At 36.9% G+C, this 19,180-nt stretch overlaps 1 protein-coding gene across 3 annotated transcripts in view; it reads right to left on the bottom strand.

Moving 5' to 3' along the window:
* LOC149949776 (neuroligin-4, Y-linked-like) overlaps positions 1-2,291 on the bottom strand; it is a 213,109-nt gene extending 210,818 nt beyond the window's left edge. For all 3 annotated transcript variants that reach the window (XM_090169294.1, XM_090169295.1, XM_090169296.1), the window contains exon 1: positions 1,421-2,291. In XM_090169294.1, the coding sequence (XP_090025420.1) occupies positions 1,421-2,105 (685 nt within the window). In that variant the 5' untranslated portion in view covers positions 2,106-2,291. The remainder of the gene's footprint in view (positions 1-1,420) is intronic.
* Positions 2,292-19,180: the final 16,889 nt, after the last annotated feature.

Here is a 19,180-nt window from a genome sequence, read left to right as displayed (position 1 = left end):
GATCCCGGTGGTTTTCCCGGGAAAAAAGTCATCGTCACCCTCGGCAAGAAGCGGCCAGCTCAAGCTGTTCTCGTATCACGCAGTCTACTTAAAGTAATTGCCAATTAGAAAGTGGGAACAAAATGACGAACGAGTGGGGATCCTTCGATCGATGGCCAGAAGGGCGCACTCGTTACCCACCCGAGCCCACCCGAGAGCCACCCACCACTGAAAACCATTTTCCTTTCATTTTCTTCGAGAACATTTTCTAAAGAAAAATCTAACTTTCAAAATGTAACGAGATTTTTAGGCCTAAACTAATTTGGCCGGTCGCTGTTTGACTAAGTAGGGACAATGCGTCTTTCCACGGTGGCGCGCGCTATTTAGCATAAGCCGAGTTATTTTTTACTCTCTTCGCGCGAGAAACACAATTTCAACCGACAACAATTCAAGCTCTCATCGTATTTCACGGACCAAAGAACGGTATACGCTTCGCTTTGATCAAAAGTTAATAATACATTTCCTTTCAAGAGAAGTAGCCATTTAGACCGTAATAAGGACTCGATATTTTCTGCCAAACAATATCTTCCACATCACGTTTCAAAACTTAGAGCGTGTATTAGTTCAAAGGATATTTACCTATAAACCTTATTTTCGCGATGCAATCGGTATGAAAAGTCAGTATTCGGGGTATATAATACATAATAATCAGCTAGGCTAATACCCAAGGCACCACCTTAGGCCCAAGTCATCGAGCGACTTTTAATACCTTTAATTCAGGTGGCCGGGCTAGCGCTAGTTATCTTTCGAAATATTATCATACTACAAGTGGGGTGCCTGCGAAGGTCGACATGTTACAAACCAAATAAGCAGAATAGGTAGATCATTGAGTTGGGAATATTAATCTAGAGGTCCAATCAAAACGTCGAATTTCAGTATTTCGCGAAACAAGTTTTTAAAAAATCAGAATACTGTCGTCTGCTCCCAAATGAAGAAAAAACTTTATCATTCTACCCGTGGCGCCGTCTATCTCTCAATGGTTCGTTCATATAAGACGCGTTTTCCGGCCAAAAGATTTTCAAAAATAATGGATGGCGCCACGGGTCATATGATAACGTTTTCTCTCATTTTAGAGGAGACGGCACATTCGTAATTTTCAAAAACTTGTTTCGCGGGGAGCAGATTTGATTGGATCTCTAGATTAATATTCCCAACTCAATGAGGTAGATAAGTAAACCTAGCTCTGAGAAATTTAGAAAGCCAGTTGGTTAATTTCAAACTCTCAATTTTCTCTTCCATAAATCAGCTGATAGGCTGTTTGAAGTAAAGATAACTTTAGCGAATACTTCTCTAGTAGGAGGTATATTATCTACTTCTGGTCGCGCGTAAAAGGGAAAGGAATTCGTGGGAGGCAAAGTAGAAAAATTCCCGAAATACTTGCCAGAGAATGGAACGTAAATATTTAGGTAAAGACAGTCTTCGCTCTGATTTCCCAGATGTCTCAGGAGTCGTCGCAGCGAGGCCAACCTGCCAGCGGGCATTCTTTTCAGCGCTTCCGTTTCGTTAATGCGGCTCATTTCCGGTCCTTCGTTGGCGCCTCCCGCTTGATGAGAGGCGGGGTACGCCCATCTGATCTCTTCGGGGAGTCTCTGCGGACACACGGGCCCGAATCTATCGGCCACCCGGACGCCCCTCCAGTGAGAAGGAGTGACCGGCGGCATGAATCGCAAGGAGCCCATGGGAGCGCTCGCGTAAGGAATCCCCAGGAAAGCCTCAACAGGCTGCAAATGACGGCTTACTTGACCACTCGGGGTTCCGAACGAGGTTACGATGCCTCGCATGGTTCCGTATTTAGTCGTCACAATTCGGGCACTTAGTCTGTGAGTGTTTGGAGGACTTCCTCCCACGCCACCAGCGCTACCACCGCCGCCGCCACCGCCAGCACCGGCCACCGGGCCTCCTCCGATCGACGAACCACCCCCGACACCACCTCCGATGGACGAAGACGACGGAGCCGCGGCGGCTTCGCTCAGAGCCCCGTTGGCCGTCGAAAGTCGACCGGGACCGAGTAGCGTCACCAAAGTGGCGCTCAACATCACCGACAAGAAGACCTTGCTTATCTCCATCGCGTTTCTTTTTTGGTTCGTGACTCCTGGTTAGGAACTCTTGACGAGAGACAAGTTATTCCGAAACGATCTCGGATTTCATCTTTTATTTCCTCCTTTTTTGAGCGGGAGACACTTTTTCGTTGTTAAAAAGATGGACCCGTTCCCCGGATCAATCTGTTCCGGTTTTGTATTCTCTTTGACTCGGCGCGTTTAAATCACGAGTCTAAGCCGATAAAACGTCATTTTCCTCGAGCCATCTAAATGTCTTTGATGGCAAAGCGATCAAAAAGAAGAACGGCAAGCCGCGAGTTCAATCTGGCGGAGGTGCCAGATTCGAATTTAAGAAGGACCAAACACTTTAGTTAATACGACGGTTTCGTCTTCGATCCGGTTTTCGCGGGCGAAAAACTGCGACAGAGTATATATAACTTTATATTTGATTTGATACGAACGGACGAGCGCTAGTGGAATTCCCGATTCTAGAGGTGGGGACTCGAAGGCTCTTCGTCGCGAAGAGACCGAGCGCGGGCAGGTGAGAAAATGGAATCGATCTAGCAAATATCTTCCATTAGTGGTTTTTCAACTAGCTTCGGCCACTGGTAGCCGCTGTTGTCGGTGAAGGGTCACATCTTCCGACTTATCTCGGAAGAAACAGCGGACAAAAACCGGCCAAAGAAATAAAATCGAAAAGTCAAAAAAGAAGACAGCTTTTGAAATTTATTCACAGTCGATAGCCGTCGCCGGAAGGGCTCGAATCGCGCTCCGATTGTGCTTTTTTCGAAATTCAAAATTTCATATCAAGATGCCGGCTTTTTTTTGCTGAAATAATGGATCTTTTCTTTTTAAATCCCCAAAAAATCGTTGGTTGATGAAGATGGATTTTTTCTTAGCTGGTTCCTCGGGAGGGGGGAGGGGGAGAGTTCACTGGGGTTCCGGAAAAGCCGTTAAACAGGACCAACTGAGGACGCGACACGCGAGAGCTCGCGGGGATATCTCTCAAAGGCAATACTCACTCGCTGGCGTTCAACGGTTAAAAGTAAGACGATTCGCGAGGCGGGCCACGCTCGGATCTCGGAGCGGCGGAGAGAGAACTGGCGCGCTTTCGTTGTTTGTGATTCCGCGGATCATTGTGTTCTCCGGTGGCTGGAGGACGTCGCCGCATCCCGGAGAGTGGAATTCGGCAATATGAGGCCAGCGCGGGCGCCGCCACTTGATCGAGGATGGAGAGGGGGCCCTGGCCCGCCAGAGAGAGAAAGATGAAATTGGGGAAGAAGGGGGCGCGGCGCGTGCGCGGCGGGTGCCTTCGCAAAATGGATCCGCAATGGTTAGAGTAGAGTTCGAGAAGCGCGCCTACAATCTCGATCGGGCCCGAGTTTTCTGGCCAACGCTCCATTCTCTCGGCCTCTCCAGCGCCTCTCCAGCATCCTTTTTTTCTCTCCACGCCAGTCTAGTGGCTCGCTACGAGAGCTTCTAAGCTAATAAAGACATTTACCAAGATTGTACGCGTGTACGAGAACAAATAACACTTTTATATTCGCGGTCTCGTTAATGAAAATATACACAGATCTACGTAAATTTATTTCGTTGCTAGTTCATTAATTTTAAATTTTATTGTTTATCGAAAATACTGACAATATGGGTGAACTGTATTTCCTATTTTATCGATTTTAAGTTTATTGGAAATTCGTTTTTTTATCGGAAATACTGACAATATGGGGAACTGCTGTCATATTTTATTGTTAATTTAAATAATATAAATAATTAAACTTTAATATTTAATAGCATAAAGTAAAATCAATTTAGATTTAACACCTCGTGTATGTATTTTCTAAAAGTAGTTAGAAATTGGGAAAATTTTTTATTATAAGTGTAAGTTTCCATTTTAAATACTATCGATTTCGTACAATAGATGGCGGAGTCTGAGTCTTTCAAAAATAAATATAACAATTGGTTCCCAGTCAATGGCGTAGCTGAGAACTCAAGGCCCCCCCCCCCATCCCGCAAAAATCTCTAATTAATTTTAATGTTTTTATGGTTAGGCTCCCCCATAAAACATTAGGTAGAAATTTATTTAACAACTTCTGTACTGTTAAAGGTACCCAAATAATAATAATTCAATCCAATTCATTAACTGTTTATTCTGCACTCCAACATGCATTGTGCAGCACGTTTTACAAGAATACAGAGTTTTTCGTTATATTATACAAATACACATTACACAAATACAAATAAATAAATAAATATAACATTTTTTTGTTTAACCTTGAAGGTATTATGTAACAAATTATAAGCATCACAAACAATGAAATACCTAAATATTTAATATTTTATTATTATTTTTATTATTATAAACTCAATAATAATAATAATATTTGTTACGAATTTGATTTTGGGAAATTCTACAATTGGAAAAAATACGAAAATATTTCGAGTAGTTCTAGCTCTGTCATTTAATAGAAGTATTTAGTCTGCAAATTAAGACAGGGAAAACACCAAAGCTACTGTATAATTGGCCAACTACAGTGGTCGCTCATTTTAAAAGGCTATTTTAGTTTTATTGCAATGGGAAATCGCCGAGTAAGCCACAATACCAAATACGGTGAAAGCGGTCTGCTGTTGGAATTCTTGATTAAAATCGTGTCGTTAAATTAAATTTATTAGTTAAATTGAGCTTCACCGTAAATAATTAAACGTGTTTTCTCTGTAGGTAAGGACAAAATTTCTCGATTATCACATTCAGATTAGGTGAAATCTAGTACATAATTAGTTATAGAAAAGCATTGTTTAAAAATTTTAATTTAAGCTGAATTTCACGATGGCATTAACTTATTTATTATTTATTTATAAATTTAAAGTACATAAATTATTGCGTAAAGTTATTTTGAATCAAGTCTCTGATGATTTTAAGCTAAGCTTCGTTGTCCCCGAGGGACAGGTCACTACCATTTTGGGTGCGTCTTAATCATAGTAAAATGATTAAATCAGGGTAATCAAGATTAAAAAATCTAATCAAGATTAGAAAATCTAAACACGATTTAATCAATCTAATCACTATTTGAACGATATTTAATCATTCTAATCATGATATAATCTTTTAAATCAGGATTTAGTCATTTTAATCAGATATAATCATTATAATTAGATTTAATCATTTTAATCACGATTTAATCATTATAATCACGATTTAATCATTTTAACCACGATTTAATTATTTAATCACGATTTAATCATTTTAATCATGATTTAATCATTATAATCCCGATTTAATCATTTTAACCACGATTTAATTATTTAATCTCGATTTAATCATTTTAATCACGATTTAATCATTTTAATCACGATTTAATCATTTTAATCTCGATTAAATCATTTTAATCATGATTTAATTATTTTAATCTCGATTTAATCCTTTTAATCACGATTAAATCGGATTTAATCTTTCGAGGAGGGCGTCGTTAATCAAGGAAGTGACCTGCCACTCGGTTGCCACAGACTCAAAAAGTGTTGTGTTCATTTTTTGGTTGGTTAGTTAGTTAGGCAAAATAAAAGTTGACTGGTTTGAATGAAATGGTGTGGATTCTGTGGAAGATTGGATAGCGCTTTCGCCTCACAGCGAAAAGAACCAGGTTTGATCCCAGCTTGTGGCACTGGGTGAAAATAGTTCCTTCTGTGCTGCGTTTGGAAGTTCTCTCTTTACCGGGTAAAAGGGTTTCCAACGAAAATCTTCAATTTTCCATTTCACCATAAAAACTTGTTGATATTAACGGTAATAGTTAGTGTAGGGAGCTGTGGCATGAAGGGCTTGCCACCACCCTCCTTCACGTTGTAACACGGCCACCTGATTTAAAGGCCTTATAAGTCGCTAGATAACTTAGGCCTAGCCGATTATTAGCTTATAGAAAATAAATGATTAAATGTGAACTTTTCAATCGTAAACAAGCCAGGGGTCCGACTCTAGAACTCTCATTAAAAATGTGGATTCCTTACATAAGGACAAATCCTTATTTCGCTCTTAAGGATAAGCTAAGGACCATTCCATTCTTTAACGAAAAGTCGTATTCTAATCCTTTCCTTATGATCCTTAAGGAGTAAGCCAAAACTTGACCACGTGACCAATTCTTAGCCAATGGCGTTTCCCGAAGTGCTTGTTAGGAGACGTTCGATTTCGCGTAACTGGGCGAGGCTTATCCACAAAACAAGGACACATTGAAAGTAGGTTAATAAAAACCACCTATGGACTATAATGCAGTTAAATTACGCGAAAAAGTAGAAAAGTCCATAATAAACATAGGGCTAAACTCTGACAAATTTAAAGTAATGTTTAAACTTACGAAATACTCGAACCAATACATGTATGTCTTCGAGAATAAAATAAAAACGCGAAACTCGGATCAAATAGATCTTCTAGTAAAAAACAATTAAAATGTTATTAAATTTCCATTTTCATTTGTTTTTTTACTCGAAGATCTATTTGATCCGAGTTTCGCGTTTTAATTTTATTCTCGAAGACCTATTGGTTCGAGTATTTCGTAAGTTTAAACATTACTTTAAATTTGTTAGAGTTTAGCTTTTTCGCCCCCTTTTTATTTAAGATTTAAATTAAATTATGAAAATAAATATTGATCAAAGGGAGTTTTTTAAAAATCGATAATCTTAAAGTCTACCTTCACCCAAAAATTAAAATTTAATATTTTATAAGATTATGTATAGTTGTCAACACTGTCAAAATTTCATATTAAAATATTAATTATTTTATCAGTTATTCCAAATAGAAAATGTGAATTTTAGCAGACAGACTTCCGGTTTCAATTGACCCGAAAACACGAAATCTGGAATGTATGACGTAGAAGAAGCCAAACAAAATATATTTTACTCAAACCGCCAAATTGGCTAGATCATGATTACGTATGGCAACGTTTAGCTACACTCTAGAAATTAAAAAGCCAAATTTCCAGGACAAGTTATGTCGCGTTGTACGATGAAAACATACCAAACATAAAAAACTAGAGGGCTTTGATTACACCGTATCATGGTCTTAAGTACCAGTGGATCAAACTATCTTTACCCCATCTGTATGAAAGAAACATTTCTACCAGGGAATAATTATTTCACGGTTAAATCTTATTTACATTCGAGCCCGCCAAATGAATAAGCATCTGTGACCTCAGTGATGCTATAAATGAAGTCACGCGCACTTTTAAAAACGGAAAATAATTTTTATAGAACGTGCTATAAGGAGATGCACCGAGAAAATAGGAGACAGTGCAGGTAGACTTTAAGGGATATATTACAATCAATTTAATTACTATTAACAGTAATCCATACCTCTACTTGGAATGCTTATCCTGCCGTATCGCGTATGGTAAGATAACTCTGACGGCTTTGGCCCCGCCTACGAGAGAAAAAAATCCCCTCTGAACGCGCTCCCCTCTCACGTTGTTGTTTGTTAAGTCAAAAAAACCGTCAGCCACATCGAGACGAAAATCTGCCGCGATAAGCACTCCAAGTTGAGGTATGAATTCCTGCTATTAAATTCATTATACCCTTATTCATAGGAACAAATACCTTTAAATAGAGTAGTCATTAATTAATTATGATTTTAATTTCTCAAGGATAGGAGTAGTATACGAAAATTCGAATTTAAGGATAATCTAAATTTTTAAGGAAAATTTTTGATCCTTATGATTCATAAGGAGAGATGTAGAATCGAACCCAGGTTTGAAATTGCTTACTTCGCTTCAATATTGTGTTGCTAGAGACCATCTATAATTTATCAAAAATTCAAAATAGATGTAATAAAACCAATTATCGTTTCAAAGCTAGTCTAAAAAAACCTCTAAAAAGTGAAACGCACTTCGATGCTCAATAGGGCAAAGTTCATTTGCAGTTCATACTTTTTAAGAACCTTGAAGAAGAAACCTTACTAATTGAAGTACCATTAAAAAAACATTTTTTTTAAGTATATGAGCAACGTTTTCTCGTTTAAATTGGAAATATGATGCGATTTCATTATTTCCGCATTTTAAACACGACTTATCTGGAAAATAATTACCGCTTTGATCTCAATTTTAATTTAAGTGCAACGGTTTTCTTTAAGAAGTGGAGCCAAATAATTTGTGTCCTCAAAAGTCACTGGGATCAATGATTGGATTTCATCTTCAAATAAACAAAATAATCCTTAATTGGACCTACCGTGTTTCCAAAAATAATTGCACCCTTATTACAGAACCCTGAACATCAGCTCAAGTGGAACGGCTAAATTCGTTCACAGATAAGGTGAAAATAGGAAAGGTAACAAGTTGGCCAAGTCCTTAGGAGCACAGTTCATCCCTACTTATGTACCTAAGCCCTTTGTGCAAAATACCTTACATCAACGGAATTTTTGCACAAACCCTTAAATCGTCACCATTTGTGCAAGTCACTTAAATCGACAAAATTTGTGGAAATTCCTAAAACCATAAAACATTTGCGCAAAACTCCTTAAACCATAAAAAATTTGTGCAAAATTCCTTAAACTAACAACATTTGTGCAAAATTCCTTAAATCGACAACATTTGTGCAAAATTCCATAAATCGACAACATTTGTGCAAAATTCCATGAATCTACAACTTGGTGCAAAACTCCTTAAACCATAAAACATTTGTGCAAAATCCTTAAACCATAGAACATTTGTGCAAAATTCCTTAAACCGATAACATTAGGAGCACAGTTCATCCCTACTTCTGTACCTAAGCCCTTTGTGCAAATCCCTTAAATCGACAAAATTTGTGGAAAATTCCTAAAACCATAAAACATTTGCTCAAAACTCCTTAAACCATAAAAAATTTGTGCAAAATTCCTTAAACTAACAACATTTGTGCAAAATTCCTTAAATCGACAACATTTGTGCAAAATTCCATAAATCGACAACATTTGTGCAAAATTCCATGAATCTACAACTTGGTGCAAAACTCCTTAAACCATAAAACATTTGTGCAAAATCCTTAAACCATAGAACATTTGTGCAAAATTCCTTAAACCGATAACATTAGGAGCACAGTTCATCCCTACTTCTGTACCTAAGCCCTTTGTGCAAATCCCTTAAATCGACAAAATTTGTGGAAAATTCCTAAAACCATAAAACATTTGCTCAAAACTCCTTAAACCATAAAAAATTTGTGCAAAATTCCTTAAACTAACAACATTTGTGCAAAATTCCTTAAATCGACCACATTTGTGCAAAATTCCATAAATCGACAATATGTGTGCAAAATTCCATAAATCTGCAACATTTGTGCAAAACTCCTTAAACCATAAAACGTTTGTGCAAAACTCCTTAAACCATAAAACATTTGTGCAAATTCCTTAAACCATAGAACATTTGTGCAAGGGGCCCCAAATTGTTTATAATACATTTTTCCTAAAGTCAAGTACACTTTAAACGTTATTTGTTGTCATATAAATAAGTATTTAGATTTTTATTCCATACCCCCCACCACCTGGTAAGGGGGCCCCTATTCAGTCCCTAGCCGAGGGCCCCTAAGGAGCCAGTCCGGGACTGGCCGGGGGTGTGTCGAATTCCTGGGAGGTAAAGAATGTTGTGGGCCCATCGGGTGGTTGTCCAACTTCCGCCACGGGTATCCCGTTGGAATGGCCCTAGGTATGTCTAGCAGAGACGAGCGGACTAAATTGTCCCCCCGTTGACCTGTAAGAGTGAAAACTACTCTTCTACACGTTTTCTAGCGCTAGCTTAATTTGTCCACAACTCTCCTACACAGTTAAGAGCTCTTGTACATACTAGGGAAGCGGGGACTCTTATGTTCTGCTGACTGGCAACCCTGTTGCTATAATATCTACTCAAGCGCCATCGATATTTGGCAAAGAGCACTAGTTAATTTTAAATTATACGAAAATATATATTTAAATATAGCTACAAAAGCATATTAAGAGTATTTTACAATTCTATTTACGTATTTTAATTTTTTTTAATATAAAGTTAGTGTAGGGAGCTGTTGGCTCGCGTCGCATGCAGGGCTTGCGAAGCAGCAGCTCATAAGGTCCCGCCTTCCGTGGCCAAAGTAATCCAACCTGTGTAAAGAAACGTGATTTGTTTGTCTAACTGCGAAAAAAATATTACTTACGACATATACCAAATAGAAGATAATCTTCTTGATAATATATTGCTGCGGTGTCAAATTTTAGTTAAAGCGTTTTCCAAAAATATTAAATTTTTACTGGGCGCCGGTTGTACCAAATTTTTCGAGATCCCCAATATAGGCCTGGGCCTATTTAATTTAGAAATAGCTTTGTTTATAGCAGTTGTTTATTATTATAATTTTAATTTTTATATTTTCGAGCTGAATATTTTTGTTCACCATTTTGAAGGTCGAGATCGCTATTTTGAAGGTCGAAATCGCTATTTTGAAGGTCGAGATCGCTATTTTGAAGGTCGAGATCGCTATTTTGAAGGTCGAAATCGCTATTTACTATAGATCGTTCATTTGGGCAACCCTGCTCAGGCTGGAAACTTTGGCCAAATCCGGCACTCGTCTTTCGTCTCGCGAGGAACTCCCGTGTTTTAGAGAAAGCGTAAAAATCGATAGCGACTCTGACGAAACTTGCACCTCTTGTTGTAGGTGAAATACACCTCCAAGTCTCCAACTATCCCATTCGCTAATGAGAATCAAGGGCGATCTATCACGTAACGTCGGAGTTTTGTCGATAAATTAAAAACTGAAAAACTCAATTCGTATTCAACACCTTTTAAAACGTGTATTGGGAAAAAGTGAAAACTGAACATTTATTTGGAAATAAAACATTTGATTAATATCCGGCAATTTCTCAACAGAAGCGGCGTTGGGCTTTTCCAAGCTGATTTTCGCTATATTTCAAAGGATTTCAAAAAAGGGCGTTTTAAGCCCTCAGCATTTGAGAATCCAGTTGAGGGCCCTAAAATATCGATTTCTTGTGGTTTAAAACATCTAAAATGTATTAGCCAGCGGCCCCATAAAAACTTGATGAATGCGCCTACAAGGTGTTTCGAATTGCTCGAGATCTGGCAAAGTGCGTGTAATCTAGAACAGGGGTGCCCAATTGGAGCAGCCCAATGTAAGGCCTTGGCCCTTTTCGTAAATGGAGAAATTTTTTAACACAAGCCGCGCAAACGCTTTCGTTGACCAATTTTTGTGACCGAGGCTTAGCTCCAAATATTAAAATATGATAACTTCCGCATATATCCTTTTGATCGAAAAAACTAATAATAATTTGAATATAAAATACCTTTATTAATAAAATTTACATATTTTTGGGGCTGTTGCGGAAACCACTAAACGAAAATACGCTAACTTGAGTCAAAAACTGTGCTCAACAACAAAGTTAGTCAGAAACCTTGTGAAAGCAAAACAAAGTGGAACAGCTTAAATGCGGAAGACAATCAGCACCACCTAATGACTAGTTAATGCTGTTAGACCATAAATAAAATAATAAACCTTAGTATGAAAATTAGAAAAAAAATATTATCACCGAAATGATTTTCATTTTATTGCGCAATCATGATTTAATTCGGTACGGAGCCCCCTAGTGTCGAAATATTCCCAAGACGAAATATGCTACTACCAAGGACGATGATATTATCCCGTTTGGTAGCTAGAGTATCAGTGACGAAAAAAGGTTCGGTAAGAAAGTTATCATTATACTTAGCTTGTAGCACCGGTATATAAATTTCTGACCACATGTAATTTTGTTCCTTATGGTTAGACTGATGCTTACTACAACAAATGTCGATCATTTTAACTGTCTTAGGTGTAGGCCATTTCCGGTACTCCCATAAATTTTCGATAAATGACAGAGTATACAAAGCTTTCAAAAGTTGAAGATGAAAAGTCTATTGGTCTTTTCCTTTACCTTTCTAATATAAGAAAACATTTAAACGGAGGCAAAGTTTTTGGAAACTGGAGAATGTAATAAAATTTGCTGTCAAAAGCAATTTTGAGGCGTCGCAAATTTCCACAGCGAAGACTCGGGTTTGCTCAATTTGAAGACTCACTTTTATGTCCCCGCCACGATGGCAGTGCAGGATGACAAAAAAAATAATATCCGTCGTTGTAGTTTTTGCGTTAATATAAAACATTGTCCAGCACTGTAGCGATGTCGATGAAGAACATGACTTGCATAATGTCTATCAAAGGTTTTTATTATGACAATAAATTCTAAAATATATTATAGTGTTTTGGTATTTATTTTATGTCTAAATACGCAGAAAGAATCAAAATTAATTTTAGTAATACGTGCAAGAAACAAGCGACAGATACTGCGTTTAAAACTGCTATTGAATACGGTTTCAACGCTACTTTGTAAGAAGTAGTTTGCATGAGGCTTAGAAAACCACTAGACTTAGTCGGGATAACAAGATTTTATTTTTATAATAAAGTAGGATACACGATAACGTATTTATAAGAATTTAAATTCTTCGTGTACACCGGCTTTCCGGAGATATTTCGTCGTACGTAAGAGCCATCCGCCGAACCCTTTCCGCGTTGCTTACCAATCCAGCGCAAACGAAACAGATTTACATTTTGTTACTAGTGTATTCGCAATTCGTTTTGATCACACGATGTCGGAAATAGATAAACTAGCAGTTACTTGCTACTTTTTGGTTTTAAACTGTCCTGCGGCCGTAGTTCAAGAGGCTTAAAAACAACTACTTTTCTTCAATGTAACCTGTTAGTATTTTTTACAACAGCAGGGTACACGTCGATGAAATAGTTGGTCAGGACTGCTATCTGATGATCTTTTTAAGACCACGCTGGTGAATTGTCCAATCACTTATCTTATTCGCGTATCCTGGTTTATGACAAAATACAGATAAAGCAACAAGGAAGTGCTACCTATAGAGACAAAAATAAGTGGATAAACTATTGAGAGTCGGGGGTGGGCTCGTGCTTGTTACGGAAAATTCTCTCCCCCGCCCCCGTCGTATCTATAAGATGGATAAAAAATACGTGGCGCCACCCATGTGCGAAAGGGGAAACTAAGAATCGCGCGAAATTGAAATTGCAAGTTTCATAAACAACTTGTGAAAGGTTTTATTTTCATAAATAAAGTTAATTTTCGAAAGTACAACAATGCTATGATTTATTAGCACTTAATACCCGTGGAATAAAATACAGTAAATTTAAACTTCTTAAATCTGATAATGTTTAAAACTTGTGCTATTCCTGATTGCAAAAGTCTTTCACCTAATGACCAAAATAACATTTAACACGTATTATTTCAATTTATATAACTGGTTCAGATAATGTTTTTATACTCTTACATTTTCATGCTAAAAGATTAAGCAACGTAACAGAATTTTGTACACAAAATGGCTTAACACTAAAAACCCTAGAAATTACAATTTTCTATGTATAAAACACTTTAAGGAAAGTGACTATCACGTTGGAAAAACGGGAGATACTTAACACGGAAAATATTGAAAAGGAGACGCAATTCATATTTTTACTTAAGATTTAATGAAACTAGGACCAAAGAATACTATTATATGTGTTTCATAATGTTAGCAACAGCGGTTTCAAAAATTACATTACTCAATAAAATATGAAAAAATAACCCCACTTAATTGCCTTATAAGTAAATTGCACCTTAAAGTAACATAATCCGCTACTGGTTCGAGAAATTGGTATTTAACATAGATAAATGAATGAAGTTGAATGTAGTGTTGTCTGTAATAAATTACTGGGGAAAAAATGAAAACAAATCACGATCATGTAGGTTTTTGAACTGTAATTTACCTGGTTCATTTAGTAATCTTATTTTTTTTTAATAATCAGCTCGAGGGGTAAGTCACTCCCGGATGACCTTTACACCGAGTTCGCGTACTTAGTACTGTTAAAGGTACGGATTTTATTAGCACAGTCAGAGGTACGATAGTGTACACAGAGTTCGCGGAGTGACCAACCCCTCGAATCAGCTAAGCTAATACTTTGAACAGTCAAGCCCTTCATGGCACGTGAGCCAACAACTCCCTACACTTACTATTACCGTTAAACTCTAAAAGTTTTTATTTTTTAGACATATTTCCGGCACTACTTAGTTGTGTTGATCCTTTAATGGTACATGAAGAAAAGGCAACTCTTAAGGTTAAAAATAAAAACATGAACTAATACATCCATTTGTTTCAATATGTGTAAGTTCATGGTAAAAATAAAACCAATAAACTAGTATTATAATGAGTATTAATTTTATATTTATTTAAGAGAAATCATGCCAAATATTTTTTCATTGGGTTTCACTACAGAAAGCCTTAGAAATTGAGAGAAACCAAGTTCAATATCTACAAAAACAACTTAAGGCTACTAAGCAGGCCAAGAAATGCAAATATTTAAAGTATGCTCTTCACCAACTGAGAAAACAAAATCTTCTCTTAGAAGAAAATGCTCTTGGACTGAAAAATCAAAAGAAGCTACAATACTCTCAGTTAATTCGAAGCTTTGCCATGATGGTGCGTTTTTATTCTCCAAAATCATAAGCATTTTTAAGAAAACCACTTTCCCTACCACATCCCAACACCCCACGGGAATGGACAAATAAAATTTAGGGACAACCTGGTTTCACCGCGGAAAGTTTTGTATATATTAAAAATGAGGTTGACCAACTGAATATACACTTTAACTTGCATTGTTTTTATATTCATGTTAACCGAAAAACATACCAAATGGACTGGAAAAGAATTTTACAGATAGGTAAACTTAGGGTTGGAACAGGATACCCAAGACAGTGATGGAGTGGCAACATCAGCACTCGTAGTTATGGCTGTAGCTATCAGTGGGCATTGGGATACTTTGTGGTTCATGACACTCCTAGCTACTTGATTGAAAAATCTTGTAACCGAGTGTCTGTTTGAAATATATAAAACCGGGGCTAAATGTATTGCTCTTTGGCTCACTCACTAGGTGTTGTTATAACAAAAGAAATTGTCGAATGCAGTTTTCCTAATAAACCCACTGGAGAAGTAAGAGAAAACACTCGTAAATTTTCCCCTGATAACCTGACATAATTATTAGCGGATTGATAGGGATATATCGTTTGTTTTTTCAAAAAACAAAATATCTAAATTTCATATAACTTGGCTGCACAAACTGTTAGCAGCTCGGTGGCAAAGAGTATTGATATATTTATATCATCAAATGATTTACAAAAAATAACTTAATCCACCATTTTCCTAATTACGCCTAGCGGTGAAAAGGGAGAAACACATCTGGGGACCATGGATTTTTTGCGCGGGCCTAATAGGTTCGGAGGGTTTTGACCATATACATAGTAAATAGGATAGACACCCAGCGCTTGGGGTGGCAAGCCTTTATTACACGCAAGTGAGAAAAAGCAGACGCGGGGGAAACGGCTGAAAATTCGCCACCTGCCGGTCGAAAAAATATTATTGTCACAAGAGTAGGGGTGTGCAAAATATTTTGTTAGACCAAATAAATCGATCGAATACCAAGTCGAATAGCACTTGGGAAAGTTCGCCAATTTTCGTTCTTCTTGATCAAATAGTCGAATATTCGAAAAGATAGGAAAAAGTATTTGGCATATTCAAATAGTTTGCAAACTGATCGAATAACCGCGGGTCTTTTTCTAATTTTTTGGGTTACAAGGCCCTCAGAGGAGAAAGCTGTGAAATTTCCGAACTAGTGCTTATTTCTGGCACCTCTCTTTAGGCCACAGCGGCAAGGACCATATAAAGAGTAACTTGCACGTCCATTATTCATACCGTGTGTATTCAAACTTCTTTGCGAAAGGCAGAAACTGTTTATTCTAGCGCCTATTTGCTAGATTATTCTTATTGTTCTTTGTTATGGAATTTTCTAGAATAGCAAAGTAAAACTAAAACGTAAACCAAGTTCAAAACAAAAATAATAACTGGGAGAAAGGTCGAAGTAGGTAACTTTTTGGAATTTTCGGTTTTGAATTTTTGAGATCACTAAATTATTATTTTAAAATTATTATAAATGAAATTAAATATTATATTTTTTTATTTGTAATAAAAGATCTGCTCCTTCGTGTTTTACATATATTTAAAATCTCGAGATTTTAATGAAGTGTTTGCAAAGCATGAAAAATATAGCAGATCCTTTGATTTTAATTGTAGTTAGTAGTTACTAAAAAATAAAAGTCGCTAGCTGACTTGGACCTGGGGTAGTTAAACTTAAAAAATGTGTATTTTAAATTTTGTTTGTAAAAGGTTTCTTTGAAAAAGTTAAGTATTATAATTTAAATTTATTAAATAAAATAAAATATAAATTATACATATAATATTTAAAAAATATGCAAACTATTTGGTTATTTCTAAACCAAATACGTCGCATTTTTTAGTATTCGAAATACTATTTGGTATTTGATCAGTTAACTGGCTTAAAATTTTGCTCTTAAAATATTCGACCAAATTATTTGACGTTTTAAATATTCGATTTGGTATTTGACGTGCCTTGAAAAAATATTTGATATTCGATTCGATCCCCAAAAATGGTATTTGCACACCTCTACACAAGAGCTTTGCGCCACCTATTAGTTACTGAAATTGATATCAAGCGCGAAGTTCAAGTTAAGCCTAACTAGACGCAATAAGTTTGATGGTTACCTTTACGCGAAATTTATTTTTCTTTTCAAAATGGTTAAAAGTTGTGCATTTGTTCATTGCCAAAATTAAAACCACCGAAAATCCAAGCACAAACGTTTATTTCCATAGGTTGTAACATTTTGTAATAATTTATATTAAATGTAAACCTATAATTGTTTTAAACTATAGGTTTCCTTTCTCTAAACCTGAAACGCTTTCAAAGTGGATAAAAGCTGTGAACCGTGATTTTAAATGGCAAACACAAACTTTACAAGACACCATTCCAACTGAGAATTTAGTTGATGAAATTGAAATAAGTGACACATTCTTTGATCACAAATCTGTTCGTGTAGGTTTAAGCGTGAAAACTTATTACTATGGAGCAGAAAGCCCTCTGTTTTTAGGACATTTACTAGTATTTTGCTAGGGAAAGAAAGATATTCTGCTCCATGGTTTAAGCAATAAGAATAACATTGTTTTTCGCGTATCCTACAGTTAAAACATAATTTGTTGCAGAAATGTTACGGTAGAAGTGGTAGTGTAGTAAAGAAAGACGGTTCAGAAGTGGTAGTGTAGTAAAGAAAGACGGTTCAGAAGTGGTAGTGTAGTAAAGAAAGACGGTTTTCAGAAGTGGTAGTGTAGTAAAGAAAGACGGTTCAGAAGTGGTAGTGTAGTAAAGGAAGACGGTTCAGAAGTGGTAGTGTAGTAAAGGAAGACGGTTCAGAAGTGGTAGTGTAGTAAAGGAAGACGGTTCAGAAGTGGTAGTGTAGTAAAGGAAGACGGTTCAGAAGTGGTAGTGTAGTAAAGGAAGACGGTTCAGAAGTGGTAGTGTAGTAAAGGAAGACGGTTCAGAAGTGGTAGTGTAGTAAAGAAAGACGGTTCAGAAGTGGTAGTGTAGTAAAGGAAGACGGTTCAGAAGTGGTAGTGTAGTAAAGGAAGACGGTTCAGAAGTGGTAGTGTAGTAAAGAAAGACGGTTTTCAGAAGTGGTAGTGTAGTAAAGAAAGACGGTTCAGAAGTGGTAGTGTAGTAAAGAAAGACGGTTCAGAAGTGGTAGTGTAGTAAAGGAAGACGGTTCAGAAGTGGTAGTGTAGTAAAGGAAGACGGTTCAGAAGTGGTAGTGTAGTAAAGAAAGACGGTTTTCAGAAGTGGTAGTGTAGTAAAGAAAGACGGTTCAGAAGTGGTAGTGTAGTAAAGAAAGACGGTTCAGAAGTGGTAGTGTAGTAAAGGAAGACGGTTCAGAAGTGGTAGTGTAGTAAAGGAAGACGGTTCAGAAGTGGTAGTGTAGTAAAGGAAGACGGTTCAGAAGTGGTAGTGTAGTAAAGGAAGACGGTTCAGAAGTGGTAGTGTAGTAAAGGAAGACGGTTCAGAAGTGGTAGTGTAGTAAAGAAAGACGGTTTTCAGAAGTGGTAGTGTAGTAAAGAAAGACGGTTCAGAAGTGGTAGTGTAGTAAAGAAAGACGGTTCAGAAGTGGTAGTGTAGTAAAGGAAGACGGTTCAGAAGTGGTAGTGTAGTAAAGGAAGACGGTTCAGAAGTGGTAGTGTAGTAAAGAAAGACGGTTTTCAGAAGTGGTAGTGTAGTAAAGAAAGACGGTTCAGAAGTGGTAGTGTAGTAAAGAAAGACGGTTCAGAAGTGGTAGTGTAGTAAAGAAAGACGGTTCAGAAGCGAGCGGTATTAATAAAGCCTGGTCTCCTGATGAACGTGAAGTAGCAGGTTTTAGTTTGAGCAACTTTAGAATACAATATACCGATATATTTCGTGTATATTATTTATTCAAGCAAACAATTGGAGAAACCAATTTAACTTCTGTTAAGTTACTGTTCAAAATGACGATATTTTCTTGATTCCGGAGGACTCAACATCTCAATCTAACAAAGAAGTGGATGCCACTTGGGAAGAAGACAATGTTTTGGTAAGTTCTGGCCACTGTAAATTTTAACTATTATTAAAAGGCATCCTTTTTAAGTTTCTTTTTCTATATTGCTGGCTTTGTGGTTTCAAGGCTTAGAAATATGATAAAATGTGAAATTTCCAAGCAAGCCCTTCAAGAAGAAACAAATGAACACAATTATGCCTACAACCGACATTCCAGATTAACTCAGTTGAAGGACAATGGTGATTCGCATAAACCATCAAAGTGTTCACGAAATATGTCGCCTCAGAGATTCTTGAATCCGACAAAACTTACGGTATCCATGCCCTGCAATAAGATATCTTTGGCTTGCAGTTCTTCGTAAGATAGTTGGAACAGATATTTTTCCAGATTTTACCGAACACATGTTTTTTTCCGAAGTGGGCATAGAACATCATCGAATAAGTTTAATTAAAAAGATTATTCATTTCTACAGATAAAACTCTGGAGTTGAATTAAAAAGCTATTAGGCATTACTTTTCAAAATTAATATTATTTCAAGGCCCACAGCTTACTTTTTTTTGCTAACTTTATAGTTTAATATCCACCAGCACTGTGTCATCTAATTTTCATAATTCTGTTATATTTC

Source organism: Leiobunum rupestre, chromosome 3 (assembly GCF_980474605.1).
Source record: "Leiobunum rupestre chromosome 3, qqLeiRupe1.1.hap1, whole genome shotgun sequence".
Taxonomy (NCBI): Eukaryota; Metazoa; Arthropoda; class Arachnida; order Opiliones; family Sclerosomatidae; genus Leiobunum; species Leiobunum rupestre.
This window is presented reverse-complemented; position numbering and strand designations above follow the sequence as displayed.